The 22991-nt window shown below is 48.8% G+C and overlaps 1 protein-coding gene across 1 annotated transcript in view; it reads right to left on the minus strand.

The window, feature by feature from the left end:
• The window catches only part of LOC149747922 (rho GTPase-activating protein 20), a 47387-nt gene extending 24925 nt beyond the window's left edge, over positions 1–22462 (minus strand). Inside the window, exons 1-3 of the mRNA XM_089922222.1 lie at positions 22054–22462; positions 11020–11102; positions 1912–2082 (exon numbers count right to left, since the gene is read on the minus strand). Of these exons, the coding sequence (XP_089778348.1) occupies positions 1912–2082; positions 11020–11102; positions 22054–22173 (374 nt within the window). The 5' untranslated portion in view covers positions 22174–22462. The remainder of the gene's footprint in view (positions 1–1911; positions 2083–11019; positions 11103–22053) is intronic.
• Positions 22463–22991: the final 529 nt, after the last annotated feature.

The following is a 22991-nucleotide window of genomic DNA, read 5'->3' on the forward strand; positions in this document are numbered from 1 at the left end:
CCCCCAGGGGCCCACCACTGTCCTGATGAATCCATCCAACAAGTCTCCAGTGTCTGTGTTTACCGTCTCCACCCCAGCTTTTCTTTGCCAGTATGGAATTTGTGGAAGGCTGTCACACATTCCCCAGGCCTGTTTCTTTCTGAAAAAGACATGGAATCCTATTTGATGTGCACGTGCCTCTGGGGAGTGTGACTCAAGTCAGAGAGCTTCCCTAAAGGATCAGAGTGCTACACCTGGAGAAACAGGGTGCAAGGGTAAGGCTTGCTTCTGCCACTTCCTCTTGGTGGACTTGGGGCAAGCACTCAGCCTCTCTGAGCTTTACGTTCCTCGTCTGTGAAATGGGTTGTGAGGATTAAGCAAGCTGACGTGTGTGATGTGCCTGGCAGGTGCTCAGTTCCGAAAGTGCACGGAGTGGGCTGGGTGTTCCTCGGGCACCCAGGCCTGGTGACACGCTCTAGTCTAATGCTCTCTGAATTTTGTTGTGGCAATAAAGGACTCAGAAGCCGGCAGGCACAGCTCATTTCCAGAAGACAAACCCTGACCAGATCCCGAGGTGACTTTCTTCCACGTAGTCGCTGCCCTGGGATTCTAACTGGAGCTCAGGTTCGTTCGTGGTCGGCGGTGGGTGTGCGGATCACACCCCTGGTGCCCTGTGTCCTGTCCTCAGGGCCACTGTGTCCCTCATTCAGAATCAGACATCCTCTTGCAGCCAAAGCCAACTGGTGGCCTGGCCAGGCGGCTCCTGTCTCTGCTGCTTGTTTGAGCTGCTACCTTGGAAACTGCATAAGCCCAGGAGCCGCCCTCCTCAGGAGAAGCTGTTTTTCATTCCCTTTAACTTTCGTGTTCCCTCTGGGAAGAGGAGAGGAACCACCCAAACCAAGGGAGAGGAGCGTGGGGCAGGGTGGTGCCCACTGGGTGGCCTACCCACACTGGCCCACGTCAACTTCCTCACTCCGCTGGGGGGATTCTTCACCCACTGCCGGCTGCTTGGGCACCCACCTCCCCCTTCCTAGAGGAGATAAAGGGAGTTACTTTGTTGGCAGGTGACCCTTGGTCCCATTTCTCATTTGGGTGTAGCTAATATATCAGATACTGTAAGGGGAAAAGGGAGGAGGGACAGGGCTCCATGCGGGGAGTGGGGTAGAGGCAGCCTGGTCTTCCTCCTTCCCTCTCTGCTCACAGCAGTTCAAGGCAGAGGAGGACACATGCACGTGTCCGTTCTGGGCACAGGGAAAGAAATCAAGAAGCATTACTAGTACGCAGCTGTTCTACAAGCCAGAAAATTACTATTGCACTTCTTTTTTTTTTTTTTTTGCGGTACGCGGGCCTCTCACTGTTGTGGCCTCTCCCGTTGCGGAGCACAGGCTCCAGACGCGCAGGCTCAGCGGCCATGGCTCACGGGCCCAGCCGCTCCGCGGCATGTGGGATCTTCCCGGACCGGGGCACGAACCCGTGTCCCCTGCATCGGCAGGCGGATTCTCAACCACTGCGCCACCAGGGAAGCCCTATTGCACTTCTTTTGACATAGCCTCCCCTGATCTAATGCAAATGTTGAAGAAGTATAACTGCATATTTTCCAAAGAGAAAAGTGATTATCATGGTCATTAACATTAACTCAATTACTGAGTTTCTAAATTTCTCATTTCAAATTTGTTGCTGTGAACACATTACACACTTTTTAGCAACCCCAAAGGTCAAGTTCCCATAAGACTTCTTTTTAAATGATGGATCTCCTATACCCTTATTGTCCAGTTTTCTACCTGCTACATGTGTGATGTTGCCCAAAGCATGCAGCCTCTCGGGCCTCACTTGTCAAATGAAGGGGAGCTTTCCTTGCAGTGCTGTCAGGCAGTGGGGACTTGGAAAATGCCCTTTAACAGAGAGGAAGACAGTGACAGTCCTGAGACTCACCTCTGCTTGGTGATGACCAGCCAGCCCCTGAAAAGGAGGAGGTGTCTCTCCTTGGTCTTGGGGCCCTGGGTCAGCACCATGGGGCTGTGGAGGATAGGCTCGCCCTGCTGGTTGGGCAGGTCCAGCTGCAGATCCAGCTTTTGGAGGGATGCTGCCGATGCCAGGCTTTTCCTGGGTGGGGTGGGAGAAGAGTAGGAATCAGTCTCTAGGGAAGAGTGATCGATAGGCAGACAGTATGTGAGGAGTCACAGCTCAAAACAGCAAGTCACCGCGAGTTTGGCTTAACCGGGGTGGAAATTAGGAGAGAAAACAGCGAATAGGCTAACCACAGGTTGTTTTTTTAAACCTGAATTTACAATAAAACACAATAAACCAAGAAATGTTGGTCCTGCATCAGTGAATAGCTAATAAAAGCTTATAATGTAACTGTTAAGAATTTCTGTGAGCTTTTTACCTAAGGCAGTGATTCCCAAACATTTTCATGTCACAGTACATGCAATAAACCCCACCAGGAGGTGAACAGAGGCTGCAAGGGCTGGCTGGCCCCCCAGGTGCAGCCACGCCCGAGCCGAGGGGAGCCATGTAGTGGCATCGCTGTCACTCATTTGTGGCACGCGGGTGGGAAGCTCTGACTGACTCACTTAATTAGGAAAAGTATTCCCTAAAGTTTGAAAGGTTTAGCCTGCAGTGAAATCTAAATGAATGACTCTAACGGTCTTCCCGTACAGAGTGATTTAGCAGTGGTGCCGAGCAAACACCAGCTGCGAGGCAGACTGTCGAAATTCATGAGCATCTTCTCCTTGTGAGTTTTACAAAGCTGGGACCACTCAGTCTCCGTTGCTTGTTCCCAGCTTGTTCACTTCCTGGTCATTCACCCAGTTTCTGGCAGAGATGGACGACCTCATTGTGCGTGCGTGCGCGCCTACGTGCGTGCGTGCGCGCATGCGTGGAAGGAAGGAAGGCGAGCTGGGCCACCCTTCTCTGTGGCTCTGAAATGAGCCTGCAAAGATGGCTGCCTGCTTGTCCTGTTTTCCGGTTGCTTTAACTTTTGCTCCCACTCCTTCCATCCTAAAGGCGACTCTACTAACTCTTGGAGGCAGATCTTTTATACAGGGAACCTTCTCTTTAATTCAGATGTGGTGTTTGAAAAAAGCTGTGTTGGGGCTTAAGGACACCTTTCTGTTATTTAAAGCAAACATGAAAATTTTCAGTTCTCAGTATATTCTAGAAATCAGTGATGTGGTACGAATCTTTGACTGAGCTCCCTGATGAAAAGTTCCCGCTCGTTAGTACCACTCTGCCTCCTGACCTTTCCACCCACCACACACCTCCCACTGCCTTCGCTCAGATAACTCTCAGCGCAAGCTGGTGTCCAGAAATGATACGGCCCCAAGTAAAGCCCGCGGGTTGTGAGGCAGAGTATTTCCAGCTCTTGCTGATGGCTAATTAACTATTTAGGGAGGGAACCAGGGTAGAGAAATGGGGACTCAAACCATAGGAACGGGGAACTAGAACTCCCTACACTGTTTATTAACGGGTACACACCACTATATGTAAAATAAACAGCAAGGATTTACTGTATAGCACAGGGAGCTATATTTGATATCTTGTAATAACCTGTAATGGGAAACAATCCGAACCTGTACACCCGAAACTAACACAGTGTTGTAAATCAAGTATGGTTAAATAAAAAAAAAAAAACATAAACCAACCCACATTGTTTAAAAATAAATAAATAAATGTCTTTTGGTTTTCTTTGGGTTTATTTGGAAATGCCTCATTATTTATATATATCTGAGGGATAAAAACTCACTAGTAGAAAGCACAACTTTGGTTACACCCATCAGAGCCTGCTTCACTACCTGACCCAGAGGTTTCACCCTCAAATGCCTGAGGCGCCAGGCAGGAAAGGTGAATGGTTGAGGTGAGTGATAGGGAGCAGCGGGGACTGTGGAAAATGGCAGAAGTCATGCTGTGTCCAAAGGGGTGGCCCATAGGCACCATGCAGGAACGTGGGCCCAGTGTTGCTGCCAATTTTTTTAAAAGCCAGAAAGCCAAAATTTTATTCAACGTCAACTAATTCTAAGCATTTATTTAAACACAATAGGACAATGCTCTGACCTCTGGCCTGATCCGTCTTAGTCACCTGCAGATTTAGAGCACATGAAAACATTCAGATGATATAGAGCCTCTGATGATTTAAGCAAAATATTTGAATATTTTAAATATGATGTTACAAACCATATTGCAAGTAACATCTAAATCTGTCAGATTATTATTCATTTGAGCTTTAAAAACTCTGGACTCATAGATAATCTGTGACCAGCAAAAGGAAGTAGGTAAGGTTTCTTTTTTGAGAATGCTGCTCTGCCAAGTGCTTTTCCAACTTTGACCCTGGTCTAGACACTGTTTTCTTTCACCTCTCCTGTCACTGATCTTCCCCTTAACCGCCCCCTCCCTCTTTTTTTTTTTTGCATTTCTTTGAGATCCCGGAGGACTATACACTCACCGAGGCTTTAGTTTTCCTACACACAGAGACCTAGTCTGAGCAACGTCATAAAAAAAAAAAAAGCACCTCGTGTTAACCATATTTCACAACAAAGGCACCTCAGGGCTCTCACCCCAGGGGAAATTTTTTAAACGCACTGAAATAGGAAACCAGTGATGTAGCAAATACACGGTGAATGGAAAGTTGCCCTTTGCCTTTCCATGTGGTGATGAGTTTCCAGCCTAGAGTGCGGCTGAATGTCGGCTTCTCACAGTGAAAGTGTCGCACTTTTTGAGACCTGATCTGCTGCCCTAGAGCCTGACCCGACCTGAGAAATGATCTAGTATATTGAGGGCCCCCGCTGCATTCAGAGTCAGCTCCTGGCCTGAGCGAGCTTGGGAGCATGCCTGAAGTGGGGGAAGAAAGAGCAGTCAGTTTCTAATGGAAGCGGAGTGAGCATGCTCAAAGGGGCCACTCACTGGAAGGGGAGGGTACCAGTTTACTCTAGCCCTACCCTCTGATCTGAAGTCCCTTCATTTGTCTCTGGTTTGACATAAGGAGCGGACAGTGATGAAGCATTTGGGGGTTCTCTGAGTGACTGGTGACTCTGCAGTCGGAAGCCTGAGCTTGAGACCATGCTTTCCAGAGGGCTGGGGTTTAGAGGCAGCATAGATGTGGGTCCTCTATTCCACACAACCCCCGGGGTTTCCTGCATTAGGAGCTGCTCTGAGTGAAGTCATGGGCTCATGGGCATACTTCTCTCTCTCTCCAGCCACATCGTTTCAATGCGGTTTCTCCTGAAGTCTGGGTGTAAGATTTGTCCCCCGACACTAGGGTTCCTGGCAGCTCATCTCTGCTCCTTCCCTTTTTCTTACCATTTATTTTCAAAGTTGACTCCTACCCGTGGCACGAGTTAGCCTTTCTTTCTATGGGGCTAGCATTTATTCAGTGCCTGCTATGTGCCAGGTTCACCTCTTTACTCTCATTCTTTTTCAATCCTCACAACATTCCTATATAATTAGACTCATTTTACAGATGAGGAAACTGAGGCTCAGTGGCGTAACCTGCTGATCGCATAGTTACCAGGTGCCGGGGCTGTGAGCTGGAGTCGGGACATTTCCTTCTCCACGTGTCCAGTTCCACCTCTGAAGTATTTCTCATTCACCTCTTTTCCTTTTCATCTCAGCTGCCATTGCTGAAGTATAGTTACCAGGTGCCGGGGCTGTGAGCTGGAGTCGGGACATTTCCTTCTCCACGTGTCCAGTTCCACCTCTGAAGTATTTCTCATTCACCCCTTTTCCTTTTCATCTCAGCTGCCATTGCTGAAGTATAGTTACCAGGTGCCGGGGCTGTGAGCTGGAGTCGGGACATTTCCTTCTCCACGTGTCCGGTTCCACCTCTGAAGTATTTCTCATTCACCCCTTTTCCTTTTCATCTCAGCTGCCATTGCTGAAGTATAGTTACCAGGTGCCGGGGCTGTGAGCTGGAGTCGGGACATTTCCTTCTCCACGTGTCCAGTTCCACCTCTGAAGTATTTCTCATTCACCCCTTTTCCTTTTCATCTCAGCTGCCATTGCTGAAGTATAGTTACCAGGTGCCGGGGCTGTGAGCTGGAGTCGGGACATTTCCTTCTCCACGTGTCCAGTTCCACCTCTGAAGTATTTCTCATTCACCCCTTTTCCTTTTCATCTCAGCTGCCATTGCTGAAGTTCCAAGCTCTGGTGGCACGTTGCCTGCATGACTCAATACTTTCTCACAATTTCCCTGCCTCAGATCTTAATTCCCCCAACGCTCTGAACCTCTCCATCCTCCACATAACTATCTGTGGATTTTTTTTTTTTAATATATAAGCTTGAACCACTCCCAGACTTAAAGTCCCATAGAGATGCCATTGCCTTTGAGATTCTCAGAGCTCTTGTGGGTAGCCCTGACCCTTCTGTTGTTTGCTGAGATGCCCCCTCCACACTTCAACCCAGGGACCACTTGTCGTCTGGATTGGGTGATTTCTGCAAGCCTCTCTCACCTAATTTCCTGCTCCTCTGTCTCCTCTATTGTAATGCAGATTCATTTCTACACGCCCAGCATAGCGCCTGGATGCGGAAAATGCACCATGTGCAAATGAATGAATGAAGCAAAGATGAGTTGACCACATGTGAATCTTTACGTGCCTTGCCTAGTTTGCTTTCCACTGAGGGCATCTGGCATTATCTTGTCCTTGACTGGCTTATCTCCCGTACCCAGTTTGTAGCCAGGGGCGGGAAAGTCGTGGAGTGATGGGAGAAGGCAGCAGGTGGTGGAACCACAGGGAAGCCTGATTCCTTCCGGGGCTCTGCGCTTGAGGAGACACAGGTGGGTGAAGAAAGACAGCACTAAGCACGGTTACAGAGCAGCCTGGCCAGGCTCGTCACACACAGTCTCTCCAGTCTCCCAGAGGCTCTCCGAGGCCAGCAAAATCTTTTATAATAAAAACAACCGTTTGCTTAGCACCTACATGTACCAGCCAGGGTTCTAGGAGAAGCTGATCCAACAAAGTAGAAATTTCTTATCTCTCACCTGGAATTATATCGAGGGTCCTTTTCTTTCCCTTTCCTTTCTAAAATTGCATAATAAATAAAAAGTAAGTGTATTATTTATGATACCCTATAACAAATGACAGTTACTATTTATTCTCTACTGGCAGTCTGGCTTTTTTTTTTTAATGTTGCAATATTGTTTGGTGGTAATAGTGAAATGCCCTTTTCCCCCCTGTGATGTTATCACCAGTTCTCCAATATTTTCTCTAAAACTATACATGGCTTTCAGAAGGTTTAGAGTTAAAAGTACTCTTCACCTGCATTATCTCACTTGATTTTATTTCCCATCTACCTTGTGAATCGGACGGGAATCCTTGCGCCCTATTGACAGATGGGCAACCCAAGGCTCAGACACATGAGGAACAGAGATAAATGTCGACGGAGAAGGAGGTAAAGCCAGGTCTCCAGACTCTAAATCTTATGTGAGCTTCGGCCTTTCCAGTTATGTTTACTTTGTTGATCTCTCCATAGACTATCATCTAGAGAGCCTCCCGCTTGCTTGAGGATGGTGGATGGAACACACTGTGAGCTGAAGGGCTGGCTGCGGGCTCCATGCAGACACCCGCGGAGGGCGGCCTGGCGGCGGCCGCACATTCACACATGGGGCAGGAAGCAGGACCGTGCGCCCCACATTAGCTGGTCCAGGGCGGGCCTGCGGCTGGCTGCGTCTCAGCATCGCTCTCGGGCGGCAGTGGGCTCCGCGCCGCCGGGTCTCACCGTCCCAGCGCTTCTCTTGGTGTGAGTGTAAAGAGACTTGGGTGGCCCGGCAGAGGCAGAGGCGCAGCTTCCAGCTCAGGTGCACCTGTGCTGGAGCTGTATATAGGTCGGTGTAGTCTCAGCTGGCTTTGAAGCGCTTTGTATCCTACACGAGAATGTCCTAAACAGGAGTCCAAGGGTGGCTTCATGGGGGGAGGAGACATCATTTTTTTAAAAAAAATTCATATTCTCAAAGGACTTCATATCCCTTGATTGTTTAAGGTTCACTATTCCATAGGAATTTCATGAATATATAAATGATGTACTACATCCAAACTGGAGGGGTCCTGTGTTATCCCCAAGTTGTGATGATCATATATTGTGCTCATCAAGTCAGATGGCATCTCCGGCTGCCCTTCAGATGCGTGGTGGCATTCAGGACGCCGCCCTGCAGGACGTGCCATTCTGTGCTTGTAGTGACCCCACCCAGCCTGGCCAACCCTGGCTCATCTATCAGAGTCCAATTCACTTCCCCTCCACCCTCAAGCAGCTCTGATGCCCTGGGGCACACCTGGGCGCTTCCTCTGAGCCTCCCAGCACCTTGCTGTGGCTCTAACGCCTGTCTGGTTGTCCTGTGGTTCCTTGTTCACCTGTCCCTACGCTGGGGACAACTGGAGAGCAGGGCCTTTGTTGTATCCACCTTTGCATCCCCACCATCCAGCTCTGTGTCAGGTACACAGAAGGTGCTCAGTAAATCTGCATTTGATCGACAGCCTGGAAGTTAGGTTAGGCTGTGAAGAGCTGACATGAGACCAATTCCGAGTTAAATCAGGTCAAAAGATGTGGTTAGCCTGATTCGCACAGGACTCGTGAAATATCATATGAAAATTGTCACTTGCATTTGAATGGTGTGGTCATCCTGACAAGTAGGGTGGAAATTTCAGCCACTTGCTGAGCACCTCCTGTATGCCAGGCACTCTGCCGCATTCCCTTCTGAGAGGATATGTAACTTCTGTTTGATTGGGCCAAGCTCACATACAGTTTGAGGTCTGGAGCTTGTCCCACAGCCAGAGCACCCAGTGTGCCCGTGCTTAGATGCTCTCACAGGTACCTGTGTCTCCTAAATCTAAACATCTGGTCACAAGGATCAATTGGCAAGATGGCCCCTTTTCTTTCATATGTCACTGGAAGGAGAACAATTTGATTGAATGAATCAGATCATTTGCTGATCACAGACAGCAGCACTTGAAAGCATTGGGTAAACCGGGCACTAACATGGAAGCAAAGGTATGAAATCCGTCTGCATTAGCAGAAGTCAGACACACTACTTTCATATCGTTAACCATGCAGTGGTTTTACTCAAGACCGACCACCATTTGACTCTTCTCTAAACTGGATTTTCAGTCCTGATTTTTCTCATCCTTCCCTGCTGTGGATATTAGCTTATGACAGATAGAGTCCTTACATTCTTTGAAACCTTTATATTAAGTTTTAACCACTGAAGATGATGGTCAAAATCATGGCACGTGGATTCAGGTATTTGGCTCCCGGCCAGCAAATTTCAACCGTCTCCAACTACACCCTCAAAGGGGTGACCTCACCCCTTTGCTGACCTCATCTATCCTGTCATGTACGGGCATCTTTTTCCACGTGGAGGTGTGAGGAGTGGCCTTCCCAGGCAACAAATGCGGTGTGGGATGCCGTGTCCCCTGGGCACCCTTGCTCTCCTGTACGCCAAGTGCGTTACCTACATTTTCAATCAACTTTCCCTCATGTTTGGAGAGCTTGAGAAAGTCGTCTTCATCTGCCTGATGAAGAAAATGAGCCCCCGTAACTTGCCCAGAGAATCTGCCATCACCCGTCCTGTCTCCTCCTGCACCCGCGTGCTGTGGCTGAGGGTTGCTGGCCCAGCTTAATGACCCTCAGGCAAGCCCCCTAACTGTCCTGCTCTGCTCCCGGCCCCTTCTCCGCACCTCCCCTCCTCGATCCTGATCACACCATACCCGGCTCTATTGCCAGGGCCACTTTCTGGGTACCAGCACCTCCTGCGGGTGATGCTGAGTCAGTGGAGATGGGGGCTGTGTCTGCAATGTCCCGTCAGGCCTTTTCTGACCTCCCATCTCCCCCCATCCTTTCACACAAGTCATGATATCAAACCTACGACTCAAAGACACCCATCAGGATGACAGCTGTATGACCTTCATTCTCAAATGTCAGGAGATAGTGAGGGAAAATCCTGCCTGCCATCAAGTGCTGTGCCTTCCTTCGAAATGCTTCCAGCAGATGTGTAAAAGCAGAAACTACCTGTCTGCAAGAGCTGAGCTTTCGCATTTAGGAAGGCGGCCTGCCGGCTCTGAGGGAGGAAGCTCTCTACAGGGAGCCCGTGGGCCGTCACGCAGCAGCCCGGCCTCCAGCATGAGGTGGGGATGCTCTCCGTGTGTCTGAGTGCACATGAGTTCTGTGTGTCCACAGCGTCCTGGAATGGGGGCTTTGTGCCCAAGTGTGGGGTCTGGGGGTAAGGGAGGGACCACCGCGTAATCACAGGGGTGGCCTCCTTTCGCAGAGCGCACTCTGGCTCTGCCACATACTGTCCACTGCCTGGAGCGGCCTCTGCTTGGTCATCCTCCCAGGGTCCTTGCCATGCTGCTTCAGGTCCCTCTAACCCCACTTCATGCAAAGAGTTTTGGGTAAAAGCCTGGAGACTTCAGTGTCACTCAGATCTGAGCTGGGGTCCCAGTCCTTGTCATGTTGTGACAAGTTACCCAACCGCTCGCAGTCCTGCTGGGATAATAACTGGGTCCACTTCCCACGGCGCACTGGAGGGTAAATGATGCGGTGTGGAGAGGCGGGGGCGGCGGCGTATGGGAAATGCCCAAGAACGGGCAGCTGCTCCACACCTTGGTTCTGCCCCTTACTTCCTGGGGTGAGTGAGAGCCCAGGGAGGGAGATGGACACTCATCCAGTTTGGACCAATTCAGCAAAGAAAAGATTAAATTTAAACATCAGTCTTAGACCTACCTTTCACTTCTGTGAACTGTTTCTTTCCTGCTCTTTGGTTCTTTCTGGAGCGTAGCCACATGGTGCCCAAATGCCCAGGTAAACCAGTGAGCAGCCTGATGCTCTGCCCCGGGGGCGGCCGGTGCCTGGGAGTAAGCTGAGGCTTCCTCTGTCCGTTTCACCTTCGCAGCACGACCTGTCCTCCTGCAGGATGGAAGGTGCCCCAGAGACACAGACCCTTGAGCGATGGGCGATGAAATGAGAAGGGACCCATGTGGCACCTCCGCTCGGAGAGGCTCCCCGCCCGGCTCCACGGGTTCCCTGCAGGGGCAGGGGGAGGGTGTCTTCACCTACCTGGTGGCTGGCCACACCTTGCTTAAAACCTTGCCCAGTCCTGCCGCTGGTGCTGAGGGGCAGTGCTGGGCCAGGCTCCCGAGCTGCGGAAACGAAGCAGAGCGGGGCTGTCTTGGTCTGTCCCTTTGCAGGGAAAGCATCATTCTCAGGAAATACCAAGTCCCTTGGGAGGAGGGAAAGCACGGGGAGGCTCACACGTCCACATCCGGACCGTCGGGTGGACCTGACCTTAGCGCCCTCTCATGTGGCACGGCAGGGAAAGGGGGATTCTCACCAGCACCCCTACACACACACCAACCCCTCTGTGCAGCTGGGTCGGGTCCCTGAGTCCCTGCCTAGGCTCTGCCCACGATGTGCTCTCCAGACCCCTCCTGCCCATTCGGTATAGTCAGGAGCCTTGATTTCTGGGCCCAGTTTAGCGGCTCTAATGCTGAACTGGAGTTGTACTTGCAGCCCCTTTCGTGTGTGGCAATTCGACAATAAGTAGCACTTTGGCTTTATTTTTGCAAAATACTGATCGCCAGCGTTTTCCCAGCTGTGCCCGGCTGGGTGTGCTTTAATGAGCTTTGTTTTGCATTTTACTGAGAAAGGCCACAGACCTCTGGTGTATGTTCTGCTGTCACGGGCGGGGGCGGGCGGGGGGGAATCTATTCCGCTCCACTGTGCTTTGTCGACATCCCACGCCCTCTATTTACTCCCACTTTGCAGGCAGTAAGGACCCCCTGGCAGGGAATGGGGCAAGTGCCGGTTCCCAGACTGGAGGCAGCTACTGCAGGAGCAGAGGGGACTGAGCGTCTTCCTGGCACCCAGTTTAGTGATCTGGTTCTTTCTAGGCGTATCATGAGATCTCACTGCAAGTAGAAATCCCTAAATGTCGGACGCTCTGATAATCAAATGCAAAAACTCATTCCAAGGTCAAACAGAAATAAAGTTCATTGTCAACAATCATGTTGACCCTGCAGGATAAAGGGTGACGAGGAGGGGGTATGGTTTCTAGCCTCAGGTGAACTTACAGGGAAAATGGGGAGTCAGGATATATATGAACAAAAGGGGGCAGATGGCAACATCGAGGCGAATGGTCCCCAGGCAGGATGTGCTGGTGGGCTGGGTCACCTCTCCCTACAGCACCAGGTGCCAGGTCCATGAAGAACCCATGTGATTGAACTGGAAAAAGGACAGAGGAAGTGGCTTCTAACCAGCCTGGTACTGGGAGTGAACAATGAACCTCTCTTCTCTAAGTCACCCCGTCTGTGTCCCAGCTATGCCTAAATGCTACCCTTGTAGAGTCATTCCTTTCCAAAAGGTTTCCTGCCCCCTGATAAAAGACAAATAACATTGCAAGACGCTCTTATTCATTTATACCTCCAGGCTATGACTTTTCCCTGTCCCACAAGCAGGTTTTCCTAAGAGGGGAAAGGAGGTGAATTTGAAGATGCAGGAAATGTGCTCTGAAACTGAGTAGGTCCGACTTCACATCTTTGTATGGTCCATTCAGCTCTGAGGTTCAGGTGAGGGTTTTTGGAAGATTCACCAAAATCTCATCATTCTTTTCCTGCTGCCCTTTCCAAAAAGGCAAACCAGTAGCAGAGGGAAATCCAGCTTTGTTAGGGAAGCTGTGAGCGTGAGAACGCGCTCACGCTGGGCCTGGCGGGACCTGGAGAGGCAGGTGGGCAGCCTCTGAGCTGTCCTGGGCACACTCCATGCCACTGCTGGGCCAGCCATCGCCCCCTGTGGGCGGGTCTCCCTTCGGAGTCATCAGCCAGATAGAGATGGCGTTCTTTGTTTCACTCGGCTGAGCTCCCTGGCTGCAGAGGCCGTGGTGGTGTGGCTTCCAGCTGTGTCTGCAGGAGCACCGGTTGGTGCAGTGCACCAGTGGGCCAGGGGCTGGACGGGCCCTGGGCGTCTGCGTGGAGGCGGCCTCACGCCTGTTTTCCACCCCAGCCTTTCTCCACCTGGCTTCATGACAGTCAATCCTGCTGGGATCCCACAAGGCCTCAGAGGGCCCGAAATACCCTGTAACTCGTGCCCTGGGCTGGCACGCAGGGTGAAATGGAGAACAGGAGAGAGGGATGCGTGAGCCTGGGAGGCCTGGGCTGGAGCGTTCCCACCTGCCCTGACTCACCCTGTGAGCCCAGCCAAACTGCTGCACCTTCCGAATGGAGCCTCAGCTTCCTCATCTGTAAAATGGGCGTGCCCCAGGGGTTCTCCTGCTTTTCCTTGCCCCCATCAGGAATAGGATATTTGTTTAGGTCAGTTTTCTAAGCCTTATTTCTTGTGACGTGAAATACATTATTTTCTTATGAAAGGAAATGAAAATTTCAGAGACCAGGCCGGAGATTTGGGGAGGTGTGGGTGAAGAGTTACTGTTCGTTTCTTTGCCCTCAAAATATTCCTACAACTTTGCTCTTTAAAATGTAAAGTATTCTTGTCTCAGGAACAGTATTTGGGTAAGTCTATTCTCTAAGACCTTCATCAGATAATCTGAGAAGGTGATGACCTGACTCCCTTGAACATGGCTTAGTTGTGTCCCCCATTGGATAATACGTCCCCAGGGCAGGGACCGTGTCTTCTTATTCCATTTTCTCTCCCCAGAGACTACCAGCTCAGGGCCAGGCATGTATAAGTGCTAGGAGTTGTTGTTTAGTGAGCTGAACGGTTGGACTGTAAGCCCTCAGGCAGGGGCGTGTCCGCTCCCCTCACTGTCTTCCCAGCAGCACAGGGCTGACGGCAGAGCGGGCGGCCAGCAATTTAACTTCTAATGAGTTTACTCACCAAACGCTAAATGCACAAAGCCAACCACAAGCGAAAAAACTTAAATACATACTGCTAGAGAGAGTGGAAGGGACCCAGACCCAGATAATGGACAGTATCTACATAAGACATAACTGTAGTGGCTTTCACGTGTCATATTTTGATTACAGTGTTGGAGAAAATGGGAGTTTTTCTGTTTATGGTGGAGATTAAGGAGCCATCCATTCATTCTCACACACCTGCAAAACACCTGGCCCTTCTGTAGTCATTCCAGTCAACACCTGTGGAGCTCCATGCAGGATCCTGCACTGACTACTGGCAGGGGACAAAGGAGGTGTGTCCTGTCCTCAGGGAACTATATAAAAAGGCAAGTACCTGACAAGCAGCAGTGGGGAAAGTGCCTGACTGTGGAAAGGCCAGTGGGAGCTGCTCAGCAGAGGAGGAGTTTGTTAAACTAGAGCAGTCAGGGCAGACTTCCTGGAGGAGGAGGCGTATGAGCTAGAACTAGAAATACCAGCAGGATTGGGGCAGACCACGCCACGCTCAGGCCCAGGGAATAGATTAACAATCTGTCTGGAGAATGAAACGGAGGAACAAGCTGCTAGGTAGGCGATTTCACGTGGACTGTATCCCACATTCAGGAGGTGACCGCACGAGCTAGGCTGGATGAATACATTTTAGCTAATCCTGGCAGAAATCATGGTATCAAAACCAATATATGTGCCATTACCTTCAGACCCAGCTTCTTCCTCGTGTGTCCCCGGGCCCGCCTCCCTGCTCTCTCATCCCACACCTCAGCACCACTGCCCTTTCTAAACAGGTGGTGGGCGGAGAAGGAGGTGCAGCGGAATGTCCTCGTGGTGACCTTTAAAACCTGAGGGTTCCTTGACGTTTCTAAACACACCTCTGCCTCCACCCCCAAACGGAATTCTCTATTGCAGGGCTCCGTCTGGAAGCTAAATCATCACAGCCCTGGAGGCTGGGCGCCTCCTTCTGGTCAGAGTTGGTAACTACAGCACCTAACTGGCTGCTTTTTAGACTTCTCTAGGGAAAGACCCCGGTGGAAATTGCCCTTGAGGTGAGTAACAGTTAATATTAACTGAAGCCTTCCTGCATGTCATGAACCTTCCTAGGGCATTATGTAGACTGTCTCGTGTTTTTCTTCATAGCAACCCTCTGAGGTTGGTACTGTTATTATCCCCGTTTTAACCAAGAGGACAACAGAACACTGAGAATTCAGAACGTGCCTGAGTTTACATAACCAGGAATCAACCAAGTTGTGCCTGCTGACACAGAGCTGACTCTTAACAATAGAATGCAAGACTTACAGCTCTTATTGATACAGATTTGTACCATGGTGATGCTAGTAATTTAAGGACATAATGTGAAAACTCCATTGTTTTGAAGGGTGCAAATTGTTCAACTCAACAAACTTTAATTTTTTTTTTTTTTTTTTTTTTTTTGCGGTACGCGGGCCTCTCACTGTTGTGGCCTTTCCCGTTGCGGAGCACAGGCTCCGGACGCGCAGGCTCAGCGGCCATGGCTCACAGGCCCAGCCGCTCCGCGGCATGTGGGATCCTCCCGGACCGGGGCACGAACCCGCGTCCCCTGCATCGGCGGGCGGACTCCCAACCACTGTGCCACCAGGGAAGCCCATGAGACAAGCTTTAAATTCCTAGTATCTGCAAGCCCCTGGTGATGCTACATCATGAAGGACAACATTATAGTAACAAAGTGACAATAACCCGCAGTGTGGCATCAGTAATAAAACAAGTATTCAAATAACCACAATACAGAGAGAATGTTCTAGAAGGATGCTATGAATGCTACGGGAACACAGGGAGGAAACATGATTTCTGGCACGGAGCTGGGACTGGTGGAAGATCTGATGGAACTTGCTGGAAGGGTGACCTTTGAGCGGGGCTGATGTTGGAGTAGATGATGCCGATGTGGCAGGAGTTGGGAGGAGGCATGTGTTGGTGGAGTGAGCAGTTCTAGCAAAGGCAGGAGAGCAGAGGGTGTTCGGGAGGCCAGTGGGTGAGTGAGACTGCTTGGAGCTTAAGTGAGAGAAAGTAAGTAAGAATGGAAAGTAAGGATGGGCCAGATCACTAAGGGGTTAAGGGTTTCAAATGATATTATAAACATGGAAAGTTTGGGATCAGGAAAGTGATGGAAGCAATAAATATTTTTGTTAGTGCAAAAAGCTGTGAGCAAAACCAGCTTTAGACGAGAGAGAGGCATGGACATATATACACTACCAAACGTAAGGTAGATAGCTAGTCGGAAGCAGCCGCGTAGCACAGGGAGATCAGCTTGGTGCTTTGTGACCGCCTGGAGGGGTGGGATAGGGAGGGTGGGAGGGAGGGAGACGCAAGAGGGAAGAGATATGGGAACATATGTATATGTATAACTGATTCACTTTGTTATAAAGCAGAAACTAACACACTATTGTAAAGCAATTATACTCCAATAAAGATGTAAAAAAAAAAAAAAAAAAAAAAAACAGCTTTAGGGAGAGGCAGGATGTACCTAAGTAGCAGGTAACATTTGCAAAGACCCTTAAGAGGCGCTATAAATAGAACATCTACCTACCTGCCTGTGCTGACTGGCACACCTGTCTCCCAGTCTCCCCCACCAACCTGACTCCGTGGCTGGCATTTCCACCTGGTGTACTTGGTGAGACAAAGGCCTATCAAGAAGGCCCCAATTAAGTTGCACGTAGTTGCTGTGGAGGGTCGAAAAGACAGGCGCCACGAACACATTCATAATGATCATAACAACAGTATCAGCTAAGAGCAATTCAGCACTTACTCTGTGCGGGGCATGATCTTGGTGTGGTACAGAGCCTAGTGCATCTTCCCCATAACCCTTTGCTGTATGTACTATTATTGTCCCTGCGGTACCCGAGGAGGAAACCGCAACCCGGAGGGTCCACGCAGCCAGTAGGTGGTAGAGCTGGAGTTCATTCTCCCGCCTCCTCTGGGTGTAACTACCATTTAGCGGAAGCCTTGGCTCTAACTCTGGACCAGCAGGGGAAGCAGGGCCGAGGTGAACGGCACAAGCAGCCACGTTTGGAAAGGATGTGGATGGAAAATCCAGAGTAGGATGGCTCTCTGAAGGGAGAGAAGGTCCTGCAGAGAGCAGAGGGGAGCCCGGATGGTCTGGTCTTGAGCGAACTTCCGGCGAGCGTGGCCAGACCTGGCCTGTTAGTGAACTTGTGTGTACAGTGTGCATGCAGCGCGTGGGTGTGTAAACTTAGGTCAAGGTCACCAACCTCCGGACTGTGAGCTCCAGAGGGCAGCTGTGTTGGTCCTTGCTGGGTTCTCAGTGGCTTGCTCCAATCGACAGGTCTTGGATTTAAATTTTATTTGGTCTAGTTCAATTTGAAATTATATTTTTCTTAAAAACCTAGCCGGCAGAGACACATTTTTTCCCCCTCCTAAAGGTCTCATTGTATTAGTCCAGTTAATGGACAGCAGATCTGTAAGTAAACATTCTGGGCGTCCAGTGAGCTTGCGTTCACGTCAACATGCACCAGGACGATGGCCTCGTGAACACATTAGTGAGCAGCTCTAAGACGGCATTTCCACCTGACAAGTGTTTCCTTAGGTGAGATAATGTGCAGGATGCATTCCAAGTCCAGGCAGGGTGTCTGGTCATCTGAACGGTGTGACGTAAGGGGAATTAGGAAGGGCTCTGGCAAGACCCATCACCCACTCTGGCTTCTGTCTGTGCTCGGAATTCCCACATGAAAGATATTTGTCCTCCTAATCACCTTGCGAGCTAACTCATTAAGGCATAATCACACCTGGAGCCTTTCGTGAGGTCAGTTTTTAGCAATGCCACTGGCTGGGAGGACATGGGCTCTCTGGGCAGAGCCTGGGCTGCATGGGGACAGGGGTGGTTGTCCCACTATTGGGGAGGGGAAATTCCCCCCTTGCCCCTCTTCAGTTCTTGTGGCTGGACGATAATAAAATTGACACAAGACGGATTAGCAGGAGGAAAAAAAACACATTTTAATTCATGGCATGGAGGTCCCATAGAAATGAGAGCGGTCAGCTTTTATACTTTTTAGACAAAGAAACAGTAAATTTGTAAGGAACTGACAGGACAAAGAAACGTAGGTTTGGGTGTCCAATTAGTGGAGAATCTAAACAGAGTTTGGGCTTGGGGTACTAAATTAAAGAAGTAATGGGGTTTGTTTATATATATATAAACAAACTTATATGTATATATAGGCTTCTCAGCCCTGAATTCCTTAGCTTTGGTGATAAGGATGTCCTTCTATATCTGCATGCAGGGAGAGCACCTTTCACATGAGAGATCTATTTCTTGCTTTCAGGGACACAGAAAGGGCGGTCAGAGTATCCCGCTTGCATTGGCCGTTTCTTAAGTAACTTCAATTTCAAAATAACCAATATGCCATTGAGGCACATTTTGGGGTGGCCTGCCCTGGGCCCCAGCACCAGCATATGGGATGGTCCATGTGAATGGCTTCCCTGCCCAACGTGGGATGCAATGACAATAGCTCAGGAATCTCACACTGCATTGTTTATAAACACTTTTATGTATATTATCTTAGTTTATTTATACAACTGAGAGGCAAACGTTTTAAGACATTTAACATACAAAAACAACAATAACAGTAAAAACAAAACAAAACAAAAACTCCCTGAAATTCAGAGAGGTCACTTGGTTTTCCTGAGGTTGCACAGCTGTAAGTAGTAGGATGGCTGTAGGCAGTCACCTACCTGCCATGATTTAATGGGTTCTTCTAAATTTTCCATGTTAAATATTACATTCCATTATAACATGATCCAGCAATTCCACTCCTAGGTGTCTACACAACAGAAATGAAAATACATGTCCACACAAAAACTTGTATGTGCATGTTCATAGCAGCATTATTCACAATCACTCAAAAATGGAAACAATCCAAACGTCCACCAACTGACGAGTGGATACACACAACGTGGTCTATCCCTACAATGAAATATTATTCAGCCATAAAAAGGAACGAAGTACCGATGCTAGCTACAACATGCGTGGAAAACATTATGCTAAGTGAAAGAAGCCAGTCACAAAAGGTCACATATTATATGATTCCATTTATATGAAATGTCCAGAACAGGCAAATCTATAGAGGCAGAAAGTAGATTAGTGGTTGTCAGGAGGTGGAGAAGATGGGGGAGTTACTCCTAATGGATCTGGGGATTCTGTTAGGGGTGATGGAAATATTCTGGAATTAGTGGTGATGGTTGAAGAACTTCGTATGTGAATGATAACTCAATTTAAAAATATCTGTTTTAAAACTATGTCCCTCATTGAGTTCTTTATTCTCTGCCACATTGCCTGTATTTCTACCCATCCGAGAAGCTCCTCTTTAAAAAGGCAAACACTTAACCACAGCTGTCGGTCAGTTGCGCCTTACAGAGATTCCTCTAACCTCTCCCAAGAGGGTCAACACCGAGAGCACGGCTGCTTGGGAAAGGAATCAGGGCACCAGAAAAGTAACTCTGAGGATGGAGGTGTGGATTTGGCTGACGTGGAAACCTCGAGGCAGGCCGGCGCCCAGGAGGCCGGGGTCAGGGCCACGAGGCAGGATGAACAGTTGGGACCCTTACTGCCCGTGTTCCATGGGGGTCATTCCAGAGGACATTGGCCGAGACATTTTGAGCTGCCTCTGTTTTTCCTCTGCTGAGTCACAAAGTTATCTACAATAGACACTTCTTTTGTTATTTACCATTAGAAGAGGACCAGGATAGCAGAGCCTAGCCTGTGCCTTGAGAGGTTTATATCCAGCTCTGCCACAGACTAGCCATGACCTCGGACAAGTTACTTCACCTCCATGCCTCCGTCTCTTCTTTGTAAAATGGTAATAATGATAGTATTTTCCCCATAGGGTTATTATGACTATTGGCTGTGTTCTGTAACCAGAGTGCTCAGAATAGTGCCCGGCACTTAGTGAGGGCTCTATACATACTTGAGATTTTATAGACTCTGAACAGTAGGTGCATCTTTTTGAAAAGCTTACTGATGGAAAGAATTACATTCTCTGTTTACTTTCAGATTGCTTCTCATTTCACATTTCCCCATATTTGTCTCTCTGTTAAATCTGATACAAGTTAACAAAAAGGAATGTTATACTTTGAATTATATCTTAATTCTGTGCCCCACTGGAAATAAAGTTTCCAAATGAGAGGAATTTTTGTCATTTTTAATACATTTTAAGGAAATCAGTTGTACGGGTGGAGGGTACAGAGACGTGATTTCGCAGAGCAAGGCTTGGGTTCTCCATAGCCTGTTTCTATGAAGTTTTGGAACGAGAAGCAGGTTGACCCTTAGATTTGAGCATATGACTTCTTTTCTAAGACACAGCCCGAGGGCTCTTCCACTTTTGGATTTGCAGAACGATCCGTGTAAAGCATCAGAGCCTGACTCGGAGTTTCCACCAGCAATGCTTGGATTTCAGACAACCACCCAGCCACAGCGCTCCTGGCGATTTCAGGCCTTCTGTCGTATGGAAGTGATCTTTCAGCGCTGTGATGTGTGCTAACAAGGAGTCAGGTCCCAGCAGCATTGCCACCATAAATCTGTAGGTGATCGTCACTGACACATGGAAGCAGGGGTCATGGGGTGGGCAGGGTGTCCCCAAACATCAGAGTTGGTGATGGAGGTGCTGGATCTGGGTGTCACTGTGGACTGACTCTTCATTCCCCAAATGACTACACACTCAGGGTCACAGTGAGCCAGTTCCTGGAGTCAAGCCAGCTGGGTGGCTACAAGAAGCAGAAGAAGGTGGCTGATATCAGGCCCTCGTCGGTGGAATGCTGGCTGATGAAATTACAGGCCCTAGCCTACTTTTGCTTTTACAAGATGATTTAAAAAGTTGAATTCTAACCAGTCTTTCTCTTCTTGCAAATGAGTAGTTTGTTACTAGTTAGTAATCAATTTATTGACCTTTTCCCCAAAAAGGCTTGTGCAAGTATCGTGGCCCATCTCCCTCACCCACTCTTCCTCACCTGACAGCAAACGTTGTTGATTTCTGCCTCCAGAATATCTCACAAAGCGCCCCATCCTCTGGGCCACCATCCAGGCCCGCTGAATCTGGGCCCCTCTGCATTTGGCTGAGGTGGTCGAAATTTAAACCTCTCATCCCTTCTCCTTCCTTTGCTCCAAGATATATCATTTCACGTAAAACACTACAGGGCTGTTTTTAAGAAAGAGATCCACTCCTTAAATGAACTGAAGTTTCATTTAACAAGTGTTAAATTAATTTAAGATCAACAAACACTGTGGATTTCAATTTAACATCATTTGTAAATGAATTAACAAATCACAGTCATTTAACATCATATGTACAGGCTGGTGCTCTGTATGCAGAACTATGATCATGCTCGATCGTAAGCTAAGTTCAGACATTTATGTTCCTGAAAATATGAAGACTCGTTTTTTCTCTTCTGTGCTAAATGTTTCTTTTCTTTCTTTCTTTTTTTTTTTTTTTTGCGGTACGTGGCCCTCTCACTGCTGTGGCCTCTCCCGCTGTGGAGCACAGGCTCCGGACGCGCAGGCTCAGCAGCCATGGCTCACGGGCCCAGCTGCCCCGCGGCATGTGGGATCTTCCCGGACCGGGGCGCGAACCCGCGTCCCCCACATCGGCAGGCGGACTCTCAACCACTGCACCACCAGGGAAGCCCTAAATGTTTCTTTTTAAGTGAACTTTAAAAATCACTTTGAGAGCACACTGTATCACAATATTCTGTGTGATCTTCCCCCAGTACTTAGAGGAAGAGGGAAAAACAATAAACTAGGAAAGGGCAGAAGACACCAACATATGGAGGAGAGGTTTAGATTTGGGGTTAGGTTATGCAATACTAACTCTTAGCCTCAATAAATGTTCCCCTCCTCCCCATATAGCTTTAGTTTGAGATTTCTAAATAAATATTTCTTTAAAAACTTAAAAAAATAAGAAATATATGCTCATTGTAGAAAAATATAAAATATGGATAATACATAAATAGTGAAAATGCAAAACTGACAAAAATTCCTACTTCTAAGCTAATCATGGTTAACATTCCAGTAGAGATTATTCCAGACCCTCATATGAACATATTCTAGATATCTACATAAACCCATATTGGGTCAACCAATATATACTGTTATGAACAATGGTCTTTAAGTTGGAGGCTATCTTTAGGTCCCTCTGGGGAGGAGATTTGCTATGCTCGATCCCCTTAGTATTTGAGGGCCCAGCGGACTTCAGACTGAAGTCTCCCCACTCACCGTGCTCTTTGGAGCGGGGACCACATCACGGCTTTTCCCTGGGGATGCTCTCGGAGAATGGGGACCAGGCATGCTGGGGCTGCTCCAGGACAGCGAGGAGCTGAGCTTATCGAGTCTCATGACCCAACTGGACCTGGGCAGCCAGAACACATGCGGGCCGCTCCGGGCTGGGGCGCTGTGAGAAGCGCGTTCCGAGCGGACTTCTCAGGCTCTACGCGCATGCGCCTGCCCTCGGTCTCCCTCACTCGCTCTCTCTCTCGCTCTTTCTCTGTCAACTGGCTAGAAAGTAGCGAGTTCTCACTCCTTCCTTCTATCTCTTTGTCTCTTTCCCCCTCAACTTGGTTTGACCTGCTGAGTTCTAAAGAACTTCATGCCACAAGGGTCTATTTTCAGCAAATGTGACTTACAGGCTTATTCCTACACGAAACAGGTCATCCAACCCCTCTCACTGCAGAAGTTTCAATCAATGGTTGGACACTCTTACCCAAAAGAACAATGTGGGCCAGTGAGTGAAAAGCTGTGCACGGTCCCCCTTAGTGTCCGATAGAAAGTGGCTCCCTGAGCAATTGCTTTTTATAGCACGCACACGGGTGGCGGTACAAGCCCCCTCGTGAAGGCAGAGGGCTCGGCTCCCCGCCTTTGCAGAGAGCAAAATTTTCAGAGAGAAGAGAAGCTCTAATAAATGACTGGCTTTCTTCTGGTAACTTGAGAGCATTAATTCAAAAAATTTGCTTTTTGGTGACTGTCAGCTTTTTGGCCGACTCAGTTCTAACTGGTAACCAACAGAAAGCATGCGTTTCTTAACAATTTCCTATCAGTAACTGTTATAGTCGTTCAGAAGATCCTTCAGAATTTTAGATTTAGCTGCAACTTGAAGGATAATATGGCCCCAACTCCCAATTTTCTAAATAAAGAAACTAAGATTCAAAATCAGTAAT

The sequence above is a fragment of the Delphinapterus leucas genome, chromosome 12 (assembly GCF_059928025.1).
Source record: "Delphinapterus leucas isolate spDelLeu-1000000601 "Yukka" chromosome 12, BTC_Dleu_Yukka2, whole genome shotgun sequence".
Lineage (NCBI taxonomy): Eukaryota > Metazoa > Chordata > Mammalia > Artiodactyla > Monodontidae > Delphinapterus > Delphinapterus leucas.